Source organism: Drosophila innubila, chromosome X (assembly GCF_004354385.1).
Source record: "Drosophila innubila isolate TH190305 chromosome X, UK_Dinn_1.0, whole genome shotgun sequence".
Classification (NCBI taxonomy): domain Eukaryota; kingdom Metazoa; phylum Arthropoda; class Insecta; order Diptera; family Drosophilidae; genus Drosophila; species Drosophila innubila.
Window position 1 is genome coordinate 28,588,598 of NC_047626.1, and position 16,082 is coordinate 28,604,679.

At 37.1% G+C, this 16,082-nt stretch overlaps 3 protein-coding genes across 5 annotated transcripts; 1 reads left to right on the forward strand and 2 right to left on the reverse strand.

The window, feature by feature from the left end:
• Positions 1-239: 239 nt before the first annotated feature.
• LOC117790055 (poly(A) RNA polymerase, mitochondrial) lies at positions 240-6,996 on the forward strand. 2 transcript variants are annotated; one of them, XM_034629305.1, is made up of 3 exons: positions 240-443; positions 509-1,391; positions 5,827-6,996. In XM_034629305.1, exons 1-3 carry the CDS (start codon positions 347-349, stop codon positions 6,704-6,706), a joined length of 1,860 nt encoding a protein of 619 aa, XP_034485196.1. In that variant the 5' UTR covers positions 240-346; the 3' UTR covers positions 6,707-6,996. The 2 variants fall into 2 exon arrangements, with proteins under 2 accessions (XP_034485196.1, XP_034485204.1); XM_034629313.1 differs by lacking the exons at positions 240-443; positions 509-1,391 and adding an exon at positions 4,548-4,827.
• LOC117790066 (tetraspanin-2A) lies at positions 2,391-4,457 on the reverse strand. Its single transcript, XM_034629326.1, has 2 exons — positions 4,311-4,457; positions 2,391-3,326 (listed from the first exon to the last, which is right to left on the reverse strand). The coding sequence occupies exon 2, from the start codon at positions 3,315-3,317 to the stop codon at positions 2,583-2,585; it is 735 nt and encodes a 244-aa protein (XP_034485217.1). The 5' UTR covers positions 3,318-3,326; positions 4,311-4,457; the 3' UTR covers positions 2,391-2,582.
• Positions 6,997-7,770: 774 nt separating the features above from the next.
• On the reverse strand, positions 7,771-12,123 carry LOC117790307 (N-alpha-acetyltransferase 30A). Of its 2 annotated transcripts, none has more exons than XM_034629729.1 (4): positions 11,888-12,123; positions 10,864-11,756; positions 9,009-9,254; positions 7,771-8,934 (listed from the first exon to the last, which is right to left on the reverse strand). In XM_034629729.1, the coding sequence occupies exons 2-4, from the start codon at positions 11,743-11,745 to the stop codon at positions 8,770-8,772; spliced, it is 1,293 nt and encodes a 430-aa protein (XP_034485620.1). In that variant the 5' UTR covers positions 11,746-11,756; positions 11,888-12,123; the 3' UTR covers positions 7,771-8,769. The 2 variants fall into 2 exon arrangements, with proteins under 2 accessions (XP_034485620.1, XP_034485611.1); XM_034629720.1 differs by having other exon boundaries at positions 10,864-11,753; positions 11,888-12,113.
• Between the last annotated feature and the right edge of the window lie 3,959 nt (positions 12,124-16,082).

Here is a 16,082-nt window from a genome sequence, read left to right on the forward strand (position 1 = left end):
CAGCAATTATATATTTTTTTCACTTTGAATGCTTCAGAAAGTCGCATTCGACATTAGAGAATTGTCCATTATATAGTTTTTTTTTTAAATCTGTTAATTAGAACTTTGAATCTGTTATTTGGCGCCAATGTTTGTATTTGATTTGGTGACAAATTTGCTATCGATATTTGCGTGAATCAATTAAACGATAGTCAAGTTTGTCAGCCCTCGAATGCGATTGCTGCAGCCCTATAACCTCAAATGTGTTACCAATAAAAACAATATACACTGCAATTTTACCCAATTTCTGATCAAAACTGACAAGTGCAAGTACATGAGGTTGCTCCAATAACACCAGCCAGTCGCCATGAACACCCTAATGCGCCGTGTCCAGCAGCTACACCACTGGCGCACATATTGCATAAAACAATGCGCCGTCGCCGGCACAGAAGCCGCAGCCAAAGGTGGGTAAACAAACTAAATGATTGATCAGATTGTGTGGCAACTAGTTACTTGATGCTGTCAACAGGCAAACCCAATTACGAGGAGCTCATTGGCAGTCGACATCAGCAGGCACAACGGAGCATTGTGGTGCAGGTCAGCTCAGAGAAGTCTTACAATGAATTGTATAACTACTGCAGCAGATTTGGACGCATTGTTACTGCCCACCATTACTGTGTGCAGCATGAGGATGAGCTACACTACATGCTGCTAGAGTATGCCAATCCCGGCGAGGCAACAGCCGCCATTGACTCCAGTGCCTATAATGCCGAACTGAGCTCAAGTGCAGGAGGAGCTGGAAGTGGAGGTGGAATACCGGTGCGATCGCCTTTCCTCTGGTTTAGGGCAGCAGCCGCTGGCAGACGCACTCAAGCTAAACTCTCGGCAAACCACAAAACCCTACCGCTGGCCACAATTGACGGCACACGGCCGCTGGGTCAGGAGCATTTGCAGACACTGTTGCGTGGAGCCGAGAGCATTGAGCAACAGCTGCTGTTGCTCTACGAGCACACGCGTTTGAATGACTTGGGCGTGCGAATGCGCTTCCTGGCAGCGCTTCAGGTGCAGCAGGCCATCTCGGGCATGTTCCCGGATGCAAGAGCTCAGCCATTTGGCTCCTCGGTGAATGGCTTTGGCAAAATGGGCTGTGATTTAGATTTAATATTGCGTTTCGATGGCGAAACTACAGCCAATGGTCAGCGCGAATTGTCGCGTCTTGTTTACCACACCAAGGAGAATCTGACCAACGGTCGATCCCAGACGCAGCGACAAATGGAATGCATTGGTGACATGCTGCATCTCTTTCTGCCCGGCGTTTGCCATGTCCGACGCATTCTACAGGCGCGTGTGCCCATCATCAAATATCATCACGAGCATCTGGACCTCGAGGTGGATCTCTCCATGAGCAACCTGTGAGTACCCACAATCTATTATTCATTTGCTCATAGGCATTGATAGAATTGCGAACGCGACATTCTTACAGCTTTAAAGTGAAAAGTACCCTTAAAGAGGGATTACAATTTTGTTTGTAAGGGATTCAAAGAGACGGTGAAGAACCCATAAAGTATATAGATATGCTCATATATTCTTGGTTAAGTCGACGTGCCGAGTCAATTTCCGTCCGTCTATCTGTTTCTGTTCAAACTAGGTCTCAGTTTTGAAGCTATCTTGATAAGACTTCATATAAGTCTAATATTAGCCTGCAATATGAAAGCCAAACCGAAACTTATCATTTTAGGTACCGGAAGCGGACCCGTAACCAAAAAAAATTATTTTTTATGTACCGATTACCGAAACGTATTCGAAACCGGTGTGGTTTCGGTCAATTTTTCCAAAAATAATTTGTTATTGTCTGTTAATATTAAAAATATTAAAAAACAACATAACTGCTGGGATTACCCAACTTCAAATTTCCATAGCTGTCAAAACTAAACCGATATCAAACGAATAGCTATTTTGATCATGATTTGGCCTCTAAATGAATTCTGCATTCAAATTAATTTAATTTAGATTTCGATTTTTAATGCAAACACTGGGAATTTTAGAATTGAAAATTTTGAATCTCAAATTTCTACTTGTCTCCCTTATGTTTTTCGAAAATTCAAAATTTGTAATCCCAAGTTTTAACTTTAATGTCGTATTTTTTATAAAACAACAATTATACAGTACTCAAAATCAAAATTGATTTGTTGTGCCGATACATACCGGTAGTGATAACGGAACCTAATGTTCAAAAAGAAAAAAAATAATAAAAGAGAACCTTTTACTGAAATAGTTGTTTCGGGCGCATTTGGATTCGATATTTGTTTTGGTTTTTTTTTTAAATCTTTCAAAAAAATTGGTTACTGGTTTTTCTTCGTTGAACTTTGCCTGGAAATGCCCATACTTATAAAAACTGAAAGGCCTAGAAGCTTAGTTGGGCCAATGATGGCTTTGTTTATTAACGTACTTATTGTTCGAAATGAAAACTTAGGATCTATGAAGCATGGACATAACTTTTTGCACTTTGCGCTCGCCTAGGCTCGTCTAGGCTGTTGTTAACTTAGCTAACTCTAATAAGTTGAAGTTGTATGTGGAGTTTGGGGGTTTTGAAGTTTTGAAGTTTAGCGCCTGTAGTTGCTGGCCTGCTCCTCCTCCTTCTTGACGGCCTGGACGAGAATAAAACTCATAACGCCACAGACGACATTCATCATGGCCATTGTCATGGCGAGTCCCACAATCCAGGAAGTCTTGCCCTCAAAGAACCAGGTCAGCTCATCCACACAGCCACTGAAGAATGCATTGCCACTAACAGTGTCGCGGCAGGAACTTGGCAACGGTTGATGCAAATCCAAATAGTCCCATGGTCCGCTGGCGCCACAGCAGCCAATATTCTCCTGTATCATGGTCAGCACATAGTTTGAGTACGTGTACTCCGATGTCGACACAAATCTTCTCAGCGTCACATTCAACAGCGGCTGCAGGCTCGAGTTAATTGTGCTGTACTGCAGCAATATGGCCGATCCAGCGACAGTTCCCACAAATCCAAAGATCTGTGTGCCCACGAATACAAAGAGTGCCAACGTGTTCTCCATGAGAGCACTGAGACAGCCCAGAAAGCTAACAGCCATCATAATGATGCTGATGGCAATCAGCACATAGACGCCAATATAAAAGGATTGCGCTTCCAAAATGCGCAGCCAGTCATTGAATCCCGGTTCAGCACGCAGCCAGACGGTCAGGGCAAACAACGCCGTAGAGATCATCCAGGCGACAATGTTGAAGCAGAAGAGAGTGTACTTCACACATCCGATTTGTTTCTCCAGCTGCTCGTCGGAGGCGCCATAGCCAATGCCCATGTTGAAAGGCTACAGGAGAAGCAAAAAAAATTGTATATTAGATGTATATTACATAGAAGAATCTTTTGAGTTGGCTGCATTAAGAAAGATACTGCAGACAAATTCATTATGTCAATGGACATCTCTTTAGGAGACTAAGAAGTCAGGAGAAACTAGAAAAAATACAGGGTATTGTATGGATTCTATAGAGATGTCTGCTGAATTGAAAAAAAAAAAACCAGGAAAAATACAAGACTGATTACAAAGCAACTCTGTTGATTTCTGACTCCATCAACACGAGTAAAGACAATATATTAGATAGATACACCGAGAAGCTCGTTTAATTGGTAGACATCATTTAAGGAGAAATAAAAAATAATAATACATAACAATGAAGTCTTTTATATTTGGAGATACAAAGAGAACGACAAGATATTAAAAAGATATTACATAAAGTCCGTAAAGTCCTGACAATATATTTTATGGATATTACAAAGAAGTCCGTTGACTCATCGATATCATTAAAAGCTCTCTCCCCCTTAGAACATTGTATTAATCATGCAAGCCCCAATAACTTTGGCTAGCGATTCCCAGAGCCACAGCCCCAAATGAATGCGGCCAAGCAAGTTGGCGTTATCAGCGGTCTGTTTAGCAAATAACGTTATCATTAGTTGGCTTTGTACGTCCCATAAAGTCGTACGCACTACATGATTAATATATCAAGTTCTTGGATTGCAACACTCATTGAATTCCAGTAGGAAACTCGCTTCTTAGCCAAAAAATTCAGACAGACTTCGTTTATAATTAATTTGAATTGTTTTTATCTTTTTGACCCATTATCAACATTTCTTGGCGGTCACTCGCGAGCACTTTTCAAGGTTTTCAGAAAGAAAATGAAAATTGAACGTTTGTTTTCTTTATTTTCGAGAATTAATTGAGTCACTTCACTCGTGATATGATATGAATATAAGAAAGTCTTACAAGATATTCTTAATATTGTTTTATTGTCTTCACCTTTTGTATTCTTCACAGGAAAAAAAGAAAAATGTTTTGTTAGGCCGTTGAGAGCGTTATTTAAAATTTTAAAAACGCAGCTCCGCTTGGTTCGTTCGTTGAAATCGTTTTGCCTGCTTGAAAAATAAATACAACGCCAGCAACCTGATCAAATGTGTTACAGCAACAACAAAAACTTCAATACGATGACAACATCCACACAGTGTACAGTTTGGCGGTCCGCAATTGTAACAGGTTGAGGAGGCCTTTAGATAAGATAAGATAAGTCTGAGGCATGGCAAAGCTTTTACTGATAAGATTAGATACGAACAGGTGCCGATTGCTAAATGCCATGTAAAACTTCATAGTATGTCCATCTCTTTTACCCCATCGAACAGGTGAATCAGTTCCGAACTTCTTTCCCCACAATCTGCCATACCAATGTGTGTTGTGATTCATGGACGAATCCGTCGAGCTACTGATACCACACTAAAGCTCACACTGCAGCAGTCATACTCGCAACCATATCCGGTTTGTGGTGTGTGGTCAGTTTTTCTCAATGAAACACACAATGGATCGCCTGCCACGCCTTGGCGGTAATGTGGGCGGTCTGTGTGAGTCAGAAAGCCAAAAAAGCTTTTCCAAACTGTGATCTTAATTTCCAAACTTAATAATTCTATTAAGAACGAATATAGAAATGTACATGTATAGAACAAACTTAATAATTCTATTCAGAACGAATATAGAAATGTACATGTATAGAAATTCTAAAGGTATTTTGAAATTTTTTAAAATTATCGAGTATAGATTGATGAATGAAATTATCAATTATAATCTTATGTGCAGATTTGCACATATTAATGAAAATAGCTCTTGAAAGCAACCGAACGAATTTATTTGGAATTCCTGAAATGGCTAGATTTCATATTTTGGACATATTTTCGGATTAAAAAAGATTTTACCAAAAATATTAAATTTTGGTATACCATATTTGATTCAATAAAAAAATTAATTTAAAATGTTCGATGTCTTTTAAATACATTTTAAAAAATTGTTTAAAAATTGTAATATATATTAAATTTCAACAAAATTATTTTTCTTTGTACCTATAGTTATTTGTATTAATATTTTATTTCAGAACAAGTATAAATATTAGTGTGCATCGATTTGTATGGGCACAAAAAAACAGAAGAAAAATGGTAATCCAAGGTCGTAATCTACGTTCAATTATAAGATGTTTTCACCAACAACAAAAGTTCTAAAATCAATTCCTAGTCCCAAATTTTTGGGTTGAAAAAAAAAAATTTTTTTTTAAATGTTTAGTATGTTGTTATTAGCATATCTGTAGTTTTGTTAGTCCGAACCTAACAAGATTGGGATCAAAACTCTTGTTGGGACCAGTACTTTCAAGATTTCATAGAATCAAAGGACCAATTGTCCATAAGTGCACTTATAAAAAGTTGTTTACTCCTTTAACAAGCTGTACTTATATCGATTGGTATTAACTTACTATATAATTTATTTTCACATCTTCCAGCACGGGTTTCTACATGTCCGAGCTGTTGTACATGTTTGGGGAGGTGGATCCGCGCGTGCGACCCTTGACCTTCAGCATACGACGCTGGGCGCAGTCTTGCGGCTTGACGAATCCGTCGCCAGGACGATGGATATCGAACTTCTCGCTGAGCTGCCTCGTCATGTATTTCCTGCAACAACTAAGGCAACCCATACTGCCTTCAATAAGTGCGATGGTAAAGGCAGCAGCTGCCGCAGACATCAGGGTCACCGAGGATGGCATCAATTGTACCTTTGCCCGCGACATGGAACGTGTGTCATTCCCAAGCCGCAATACAAGCAGCCTAAGTGAGCTTCTCCTGCAGTTCTTTGAATTCTATTCTCAGTTCGACTTTCACAATCGTGCGATCTCATTGAATGAGGGTCGAGCGTTGGCCAAGCCAGATCACTCGGCGATGTACATTGTAAATCCACTGGAACAGTTGCTGAATGTCAGTAAGAACGTGAGTCTGGAGGAATGTGAACGGTTACGGATTGAAGTACGAAATGCCGCCTGGATACTAGAGTCTGAGGTAGAGAACTCAACGTTGTCGGAGCAAGAAAGACAGGAACAGCCCTGGGGTCTACTTAATCTATTTAAGCATCCTGAAAAATCTATAATACGTCCCAATATGTTTTTCAAGCCACGCATGGTTGAGGTTAGTGATCTCTTCGAGAAATCACAAAACGGTGCCTCAACAATGTCGCCCGTCAACTACAAAAACTCCACAGTGCGCCAACAGGTGCAGTCCATCAAGGCAGCCACACGCAGCGAGCTGAAGCAAATGCGTGAATCCAGCACAGCGACAGCAACGGCAACGACGACGTCCACGTCCACATCAAAAACCAAACGCAGCAGATGATAAATGGCGGCATTTCGAGACGACAAGGCCCGACTTAGTGTACATACATAACTAGAAAACGTAGCTCTACCATTGACCACTGAATTAGTTAACTAAATGTTGTTCATATTGTTAAGCGTTACGGCCGAGCTAACAGCTAAGGAGGCGTACAATTATAAAGTACGATTTTATAGATCATGCAATTAACGGGACAACTCTGTGGCTTCCCATTGCATTGCTAATTACTGGCGTTAAGTATTCTAGCTGTTTTTTAATTAATAAAATTATAAATAAAGTGTTTTTCAAAAATACGTGATTTTTTTTTTTAAAAAAAGTGATACCCTATAAGCTTTATACAGGCACTCAGACTCAAATACTTACATATGTATATAAGCTGAGACACATTCTACAGACTATATACTAGATGCATATCTGCTTGTCTAGCAATTGTAATTGATATCCTTTCATTTAGAAATCTCTAGGATACACATCTAACATGCTGAAATTACAATCAAGAAATCAAAAGAAGCGTGAAAACAAAACTGCTTAGCAAATCTTACTAAGGGTAATAGCTAATATTAGCTTTTTAATGAATGAATTTTGCCTTTAGAACTTGCTGTAATCAGTGTATTCCTATTGTTATGGGACTATATAACTTTTTAAATATAAAACGAAAGTATTTTTTAAATTAAAACGTAAACAAACCTTAAAGTAGCATCTATAATTTTCTCAAAAAGTGTTACTGATATATTTCATTAAATTAAATTTTTATAATTTGGTTCCTTTTCGACTTGTAACCATATCATACAAAATTAAATTATTTTTAGAATGAGTCCAACACAAAATATAGGTACTATCAAATATGTTGACTGATATATTGTACTCAAAGAGGCACTATGCACATACATTTCTATATCTATTTGCATACATCAATCATAGCTGTAAATCATATATCAAAGTTCAACAATCATCATTTTAACCTTAGATTAAGGCAAAATTGTGTTAATATTTTCATAATTGCTCAATTTATTAAATTTTTTGTAATAGGTTTTTGTTCATTTCTTTGTTTTGTGTTTTCTTTTTTATTATTAGTTATATATTTTGTATAATTTACGGCAAAGTCTTGATCGTTAACAACGCGCCTCATGCTGCCATTTTCAAATAATTTCTTTTTTCTCAATCTTATTTTTTTTTTCTCTTTCTGTTTCGGGTTTCTCTTCTTTCATTCGTTTCAACTATTTTCATAAATGTTTTAAAATGCTACAAATTAGCACACGAAATTTGATTTAACATATGTGTGTATGTATGTATGTATTTGCATGTCTGTATCTATGTATAACAAAAGGCTATATTTATATAATACGTGTGTGTTTATTCACTTATGCAAATGGTTTTGATCTTCAATGTATGTGTATTAATTTGTTAAACATATGTACGTTTTCAATGTAAGTTTTTCGTGTTCTCTTCTTTTTTAATGCTATGATTACATATTGCTATGAATATGTGATAGTTGTTGTTCTTGTTGTTGTAGCTGTTGCTTATGCGCCTTATGTTTGTATGTGTATGTGTGTGTCAATCACGTATTGCATATGTATTTGTTAATTTTCTATATGAATTCCCATTTGTTATTCTTGTTGTGTGTGTTTATTATTTTTTTTGTTTGTTGCTCTGCTTCATGTTGCCATTACGCTTAAATAATTAAAATAATTTACATACAGTTAATGAAAATTAATTTGTAAATCCTAGTTCATAGGTACAAAATGATTGTTTGTCATGCGCCACTTCAGCAACTAAATCGACCGACAAACAAACGCCTAGTAAAATTAATATATACTTATATGTATATATTTATATATAGAAAAAAAAAGGATTAGAAGAAACAAACAAGAGTCCTGTTCTTGCGGACAGTATGCAGAGGTGTGTGTGTTTGTTTGGGTGTGTGTGGAAGCCAGCCCAAGGAAAACGTTGGGTTTTTAACTATATAAATAGTCACAAAAAAAAAAACAAGGCATCTTTTTTGTAGAGCTCTCGCTTGGCGGCCACTAGACAATAATTTCGACAGTATCTTCCGATATTGCGTTGGCTCATCTAAACCAGAGCTTGAGACGCAGTGCATCCACGCCATTAAGATAGTAACGAAATAGTCGTTTATCACGCACAAAGCCCAAATTTTCATATAGACGCAGCGCCGGCTCATTACGCATTTCCGTTTCCAGCACCACTTCATCAGCATTGTCAGCGAGCATGGCCTATAAAAAATTATAGAAATTTTGATTGGAATTCAACATTCATTTTTGGGTGCAAATTGGGATTGTAGACGCACCTCGATGGCTTTGGTCACCAGCGTGGTGCCGATCTTTAGCTTGCGGTATTCCTTGCGCACCGCCAACATCGCAATGTAACCGCGTCGCACATTCATATGCATGTCCAGCTTGCATACAATGGCGCCCACATATTGATTATCGTGCGAGGCTAGGAAGCATAATTTTGGCCAATTGTAAATGAAGTAGCGGTAAGTGTATATTGAATATGGCTCGGACAGCTCCGCCTGTATCAGTCGCATTATATCCTACAAATAGAACGAATAGATATGACATTATTAATACCCAGCGTGTCAAACCGAAACGAATTTTGATTACAGTTAAGGTTTTGATTATTTTCGTATTCTGGTTTTCGGTTACTGAAAACCTTTGTGTATCGGTTTACTTGTTACTGGTTACTTGTATGTTTCGGTTTCAAAATACCGGTATGATATCGTTTCTCAAAAAAGAAAAGAAATAAGTGGTAGAAATTTTATAAAAAAAATAAGAAAGTTAATATATAACAAAACTTCTTTGATTTCAAAAAAGATCTATTCAATACAATCAATATTCAAATTTAAAATCAAAATAAGTTTGAAAAACGATGTTTACACCTTAAAAACATAACTGAATTTAAGGCTTGATTGAACCGAAACTAATCGTTATACATGAATCGGTTCCAAATCGGTTATTTCGGTTTGAATAATTTCGGTTTTTCGGTTGCGGTGTAATAAATTAGTTGAAAAGGCTTTAGTCGAGATCCCGACCATAGAATACCCGTTACTTATTTTGTTACGTTATAGAAATTTCACTTAAACTTGTTCATATAATAAAAAGTACTGCATACTTTTGAGTGCATTTATTGTCTTAATTAATAATAACTTTGGTTAGCTATTACTGCCGATCTACTTGTCCGATCTCGCTGCTGTTAAGTGAGATAATAGATAATATTCATAGATAACGTTAATTACCATAAAAAACGTATTATCTAACAAACAGTGGGTTTGGTGGTTTTTCGTGTTTAACGTGAAAGGAAGTGGGCGTGTCTAAAATGTAAAACAAACTTGACCTGGTCCATCACCATTGGGATACGCGTGCCCAATTTGGTTGCTTTATCTCTTATAATCTCTGAAATCTAGGCGCTCACACGGACGGACAGATAACATGGCTGTATCGCCTCAGCTGTTGATGCTGATCAAGAATATATATACCTTATAGGGTCGGAGATGCCTTCTTCTTCCTGTTACATACATTCTAACGAACACAATATACTAGTGTTGTAAAAAAAAATATAAGGAATTATCGACAATTCGATTTTCGCGAAAGCGATGATCAAGTACTTCAACTCGTTGATTTTTTTTACGATCTATCGAGTTGATTAAATCGATTGCCATGAAAAACCGACAACTCACAGAGGATTGTTTATCGTAGTTAATTTGTAGTTTATCGTAGTTAAATTGCCAAAATTTGAATAAAAAATGAAAGCGATGCTAGAAATATAATATTTCTAATAAAAGCCCGCGTGTATTTTGTGATTACAATTGCGTTTTCAAATAAAACAAATTTTTTTTTTTAAAAAACTCGATATTTTCAGCTTGATCTACTATTTTCCGATATATCGACAACTCGATACTTATTTTTGTCGATTTTCTATTTCGATATAACCCTCGATCTAAAGTTTGGATTTACATCACTACAATATACCCTTTTACTTATTTTTTAAGTATCGGGTATAAAAAGTCTTGTTGCGGTTAAGAGTTTCATTTTCGATAACCAATTTCAATCGGTTAACACCGGCTTAAGGTTACGCTTTTGATTACGGTTTTAATCCCTGCTCCTAACAATATGGGGTTTTGAGTTTGGGTTTGTGAAGCTTACATGCATCTGATGCTCGGCTTCGTATTCCTTGTAAATGATTTCATCGGCTGAAATGGCAGGTTCGAGCTGAAGCTGGGATTGCTGTGGTTGTGGCTGTGACTGCGGTTGTGGCTGCGCTGCAGCGGCAGCCGCAGCAGCTGATGTCGAGGGCGCCTCATCCTGTGGACTGCCTCTTGTTGCGATGGCCATGGCTGTTGTCTTTGTTGTTGTTGCTGATGTTGTTTGTGTGTTGGCAGTGCTTTTACTTGTCGCAACTACGCTGGCGCCTTTTACACCTGTCGTTTGCTGCTGCTCCTCGTCATCCTCCTCCGCCTCCTCCAGCAATGGATCCGATGCTGTCAACAACTTGGACTCCGTACTTTCTTCAACTGCAGATTGGGACTTGTTGTTGTTTTTCGCTTTACCGCCGCTGCTGCTGCTATTGTTATTGTTGTTCTTGTTGCGGTTGCTGGTGTTGTTGTTAACATTGTTGTTGTTGTTGCTATTGTTGTTATTGTTAATATGATTGTTGTTATTAATAGCAGCACTCTTATTCACATGCCCATTGAGTGTGGCCGTGACTGTAAGCATCTCAGCCCCCACCGATTCAGCCTTTGCTTTTGCTTTTGCCTTTGTCATTGCCTTATCCTTGGCATGGCCATTACACAGTTGCACCTGCTGCATAATACCGTTGATCAGTTCAACATCCGCATCATCAGCGGCATTCCTAGCATCCGGGACATGTCCATTTGGCTGATGAGCAGCTTTAACTGCCGCTGAGCCTTGTGCTGTCTCTGGCTCAGTTTTTTGTTGTTGTTGCTGCTGCTGTGACTTTTTGTTTTTATTTTTAAACTTCTTTTTAGTGGCCGCCGCAGTTGTCGCTGCCGTCGCAGTGTCCGCCATGGCTGCTGTTGCTAAACAGAAGCAAAAAAATTATTTAGTTTAGTTCCCAAACAGGAGGACACAGCTGAGTGTGTTGAATGATGGAAAGGGGGAGGTTGGAAGTATAGAGTACTGGGTACAATGGGCACACAATGATGTTCACCTGCTCCAACTGCTGCTGCGACTTCTCAGCTGTCGATGGCAACTTTGATTTCACTGTCGATGGCGTTAAGGCAACGCACTCAATACAGATTTGCCTTTATTTTTGGTTATATTTTCACAGTTGCCAGTTTTTCATTCACACACCCGCACGCACACACACACGCTCACACAGCTCCCCTAGGGATGTGCGATATTTTCGTGTCTGCGACTTATCACGACTATTTTTAAGTAACGAGTCGCAGTTACTTCACCGAATAGCGCGAGTGAAATTTAAAAACTGTTTGTATCTGATCTAAGAAATATTCTATCAAGTGATTTTAATTTATCTTAATCAAATTAAAATTTTTTGTAGATTTTTAAGTTGTTTTTCGGTGAGAGGGCACTTCTCTTTTATTTTAATTTTATTCAAATTTATCAAAATACTGCAAATGAAGAGTCAGTCTTTTGGGTAAACAAAAACCATTAATTATTTTTTTGGAGAATAAAATACACCAATGCTGGGAAGTATTTGTTTATGTTTAAAAAGTAACTTTTCTGATTGTCACCATAATTTGTAAATATAGAATTTTGTCCTCTCTAACACTCACGAGCACACACACTCTCACGCACGCACACACTCTCTTTGGTGTCGCACTTTGTTCCTAATCCGTATATGGTACTGAATTTAATTTTTTTTTTTTTGCATTTACACCAGTATGTGCATAACTAATTTCTGTTCATTTTTACACTTCTTCGTTCGCCTTTTTTTGTTTACAGTTTGTTAGCTCCGCTTTCGTCTCTTGGTTATGAACAAATTCGCTCACATACACACATAGAACACATGTAACACGGCGAACAGCTGTGCGAACAAATTTCGGTTTTGTTTGTTATCGATAACTGTCGATTGTCAATAAAGTTGGCTGAAAATCGGTAGCCTTATTTATATGTGCACTTTGGCGCCATTCCGTGTCAGTTTTAAATGGTTCTTTATATTCTAAAGGACACCAATCATGGCTACAGTATTAGAAATAGTTCCATCAGTTACAGCTCATTCTTAAACAACGTTTCTATTTTATTACGAATTGAACTGCAATTTGTATTTTAATACTTTAAAGATGCTGTTGAACAGACTCTGCAAAACTAAAATTCCCTTTGCTTGATTGTCTCTAACGTTGTCCCTGATGTTGTTTTCATTTCTTGACGTTTTGTTGTTAGTTTTGTAATAATTCTCCCAGCGTAAGCTGGCCGCTGCTTGTTTGCACTTCAAAATTTGAGTCAACTGGTACATTACACTAGGCAACAGCCCAAAAATTAAACGATCGAAACCCACTTTTTTGGATAGACGAAAAGCATTTTATTTTCTATGGCAGACAAAAAATTAATTAGATTTTCGTTTCTATTTTATTTACATAGCTGTATTAATTATGCGTTGTTTAAGATATGATTCATACAAATCTATGGCGAAACGGTGATATAATAATATTATATCTGTAGGGATGTTTTTATTTTTATTTTTATGACTTCCTTGTGGAGCAGCATGACCTTTAGTGTAAAAGTTTCTTGAGTTTGTTGCGATACCTTAACCAATCTCACAGAATAACATATCAATGTGTTGTTGTCTTACATATAATGACCATACTTGGTTTAAATCGGACTACTATATGATATAACTGCCATAGGAGGAATCAGTTCAAAATCAGCCTTTAGTATGCAAACTTCTGCTGTTTCTTAAGATATATCATCTAATCTCGCATGTTGAGTATCTAGTAATGTGTTATGTATCCCTACCAAATTTGGTTCAAATCGGTTCACTATTCAATATAGCTGCCATAGGAACCATCAGTCAAAAATCCATTTTTAGTACGAAAAACTTTATTATTTTCTAAAATATTTCAACCAAACTCACAGATTGTGTATTTTATGCTGCCTTATATATCTTCACCAATATCGGTTCAAATCGGACTACTATATCATATAGCTGCCGTAGGACCGATCGGTCTAAAATCAAGTTTAAGTACAAAAAACATTTTTGTTTTTTTGAATCTTCTTAACTTAACTGATAGAATGTGCATTAAGGTTGGTCTCATGCATCCTTACCGAAGTTGACTTAAATCGGTGCACTATATCATATATCTGCCATGGGACCGATCAGTCGAAAATCAACCTTTGCGTGAAACTCGTTTCTTTGCTTATTTGCCAATAACCTAGACGTCCCGCCATTGATTTTTATGAATCATATCTTAAACGATGCGTAACTAATGTACGTAAATGTAAATAAAATAGCAAAGAAAATTTAATTAACTTTTTTCGAGTTATCCTTGAATTTTAAAGTAAAAAAATCTAAAAAAAAAGCCATGCAAAAAATGTTAATTTTCTTAAATGTATATAGTATATGGTATGTATACGAGCACCATTTTTATTTGTAGACTCTTGTTGGTAACATAATCTTGTTTTTAGATGGAATGCTTGAACTTGAATTTATTTTATGTTCGATTGATTTAGCGTCAATTCCCTCACAAAATAAAAATTAAATTTGAAACTGCGATTCCAACCTTCGCCTAGTTTTATTTAGGTATCAAATATAAACATGCTCATAAATAAAATAAAATAAAACAAGATAAATTAAAATTATATTGGATGAATATAAAGTTAACAAATTAAAATGTTACTAAACTTTAATTTGATCTGTCTCGCAGCCATTTTTAATTCAAAGTGAACGCTTCACTGTGCTTCCTTCCTGTTGGTTTGCCGGCTAGCTGAATTAGTCAACTGCAGCCGAGTGTCTCCAAGTGATTTTTGTCCGTCAAATGTCTGATCCGCAGCGGCAAGCTCTTATGCAAGCGACGCATTAACTGCTGCGTCTTAAGAGTTTTTCATTTCATTTCGATTTTTGGACGAGCTCAACCAAAGCTCTGCAAAAACAACTTAAAAGTCATTTTATGTGAAGATTGTAGGGAAAAACACTATAAAGGAACTCGTCTGGTTAATTTCTAAGCAAAACTTAATTTAATATAAATTTTGACTACATTTTCATACAGCTACACTACTTCATTTCAAAAGAGTGGCCATTATGAAGTAGAAGAATGCTCCGCTATATAACTCATCAAATAGATTTCGTAATCAAATGCGCTTTCAAAATCTAACAAATGCATTGTTAATAGTTCAATCTGTATACTCGTATATCGCAAAAATTGGCAAACCTTTCAATATAATCATAATACTCATTTAGCAAATGCAGACAGAAAATACTTAAGACTTGCCGGCGGCCTTTCACTTGGACGGCTCGAAAGCAAGACAAACTCAACCAAGCCAAAGTAAACAAGTCAACAGGCTAGGCAACTTGGCTTGGCCAAGTTAATGAAGATGGTCACAAAGTTATTTTGGATAGCTAGCGCGACAATATTGACTTCAACTTTATCTGCAATTGGCATTAAATTTCCGTAGAGCGATGTTAATTAGCAGTCACTGTTTGTTTGGCTTTGGTATTTAACAGTCGCATCTGTCGCATTTGTCGCGCCCTCCAGAGAGCTTCACTGATTGATTGGGCACTTTATGGCTATGTGAATGAGCTAAGAGCCCATAGTACGGTGGGGAGGGTTTTGGGGTGTCACTTTGCTGCGATGACACAAATTCGTCGCCCGCTAACAAAAGACTTAAGCAACGAACTTGGCATTGCAAAGTGCTTTCGTTGTTGTCGTAGCTGCTGCTTGTTGTTGTCGCTATTGTTATTGTTTTGCCTTTTTATGCCTACTTATTTCAGGAATTGGAGCACAATGCAAGCATTTACAATATGATGCAAGTGACTTGAAATTATGCCGAATTTTGACATAATCAGTCACACTTGAAGCTGAGAATCAGATATGTAGTGTGAATTTTGTTTGTAAGTGTGTGTGAACATATTAAAAATGTATAATTTCATGTCAGCTTGATTTTGAAAAAGTAAAAGAAAAAATATATTGAATCTTAATCTTAAGTTAGAGTCTTTAAAAAGTTTGCAATTTTTATATAAATTTAAATTTTTTAAGACTAATAAAAATAATATTTTTAAGCTTGAATGTGATTTGATCCACTAAGCTGAAACTTTTCCCAAATTTTTGCAGGTTTGCAATTGAGATTACCATGTGTTAATTTATACTAAGGTATGTTTCAGTCAGCAACCTCATTAAGCTGAAAGAGTTCCTTTTCAGCTGCTAAAAGTGTGCTAAAATGATCGGCTA

Excerpts from the sequence above, each read along its gene's own strand:
- LOC117790055 (XM_034629305.1), top strand. The coding sequence starts at position 347 with ATGAACACCCTAATGCGCCGTGTCCAGCAGCTACACCACTGGCGCACA. Across the intron at positions 444-508 it reads CACAGAAGCCGCAGCCAAAG|GCAAACCCAATTACGAGGAG; the intron begins GTGGGTAAACAA and ends TGCTGTCAACAG. Across the intron at positions 1,392-5,826 it reads GATCTCTCCATGAGCAACCT|CACGGGTTTCTACATGTCCG; the intron begins GTGAGTACCCAC and ends CACATCTTCCAG.
- LOC117790066 (XM_034629326.1), bottom strand. The coding sequence starts at position 3,317 with ATGGGCATTGGCTATGGCGCCTCCGACGAGCAGCTGGAGAAACAAATC.
- LOC117790307 (XM_034629729.1), bottom strand. The coding sequence starts at position 11,745 with ATGGCGGACACTGCGACGGCAGCGACAACTGCGGCGGCCACTAAAAAG. Across the intron at positions 9,255-10,863 it reads AAGCCGAGCATCAGATGCAT|GATATAATGCGACTGATACA; the intron begins GTAAGCTTCACA and ends TTCTATTTGTAG. Across the intron at positions 8,935-9,008 it reads TGGTGACCAAAGCCATCGAG|GCCATGCTCGCTGACAATGC; the intron begins GTGCGTCTACAA and ends AATTTTTTATAG.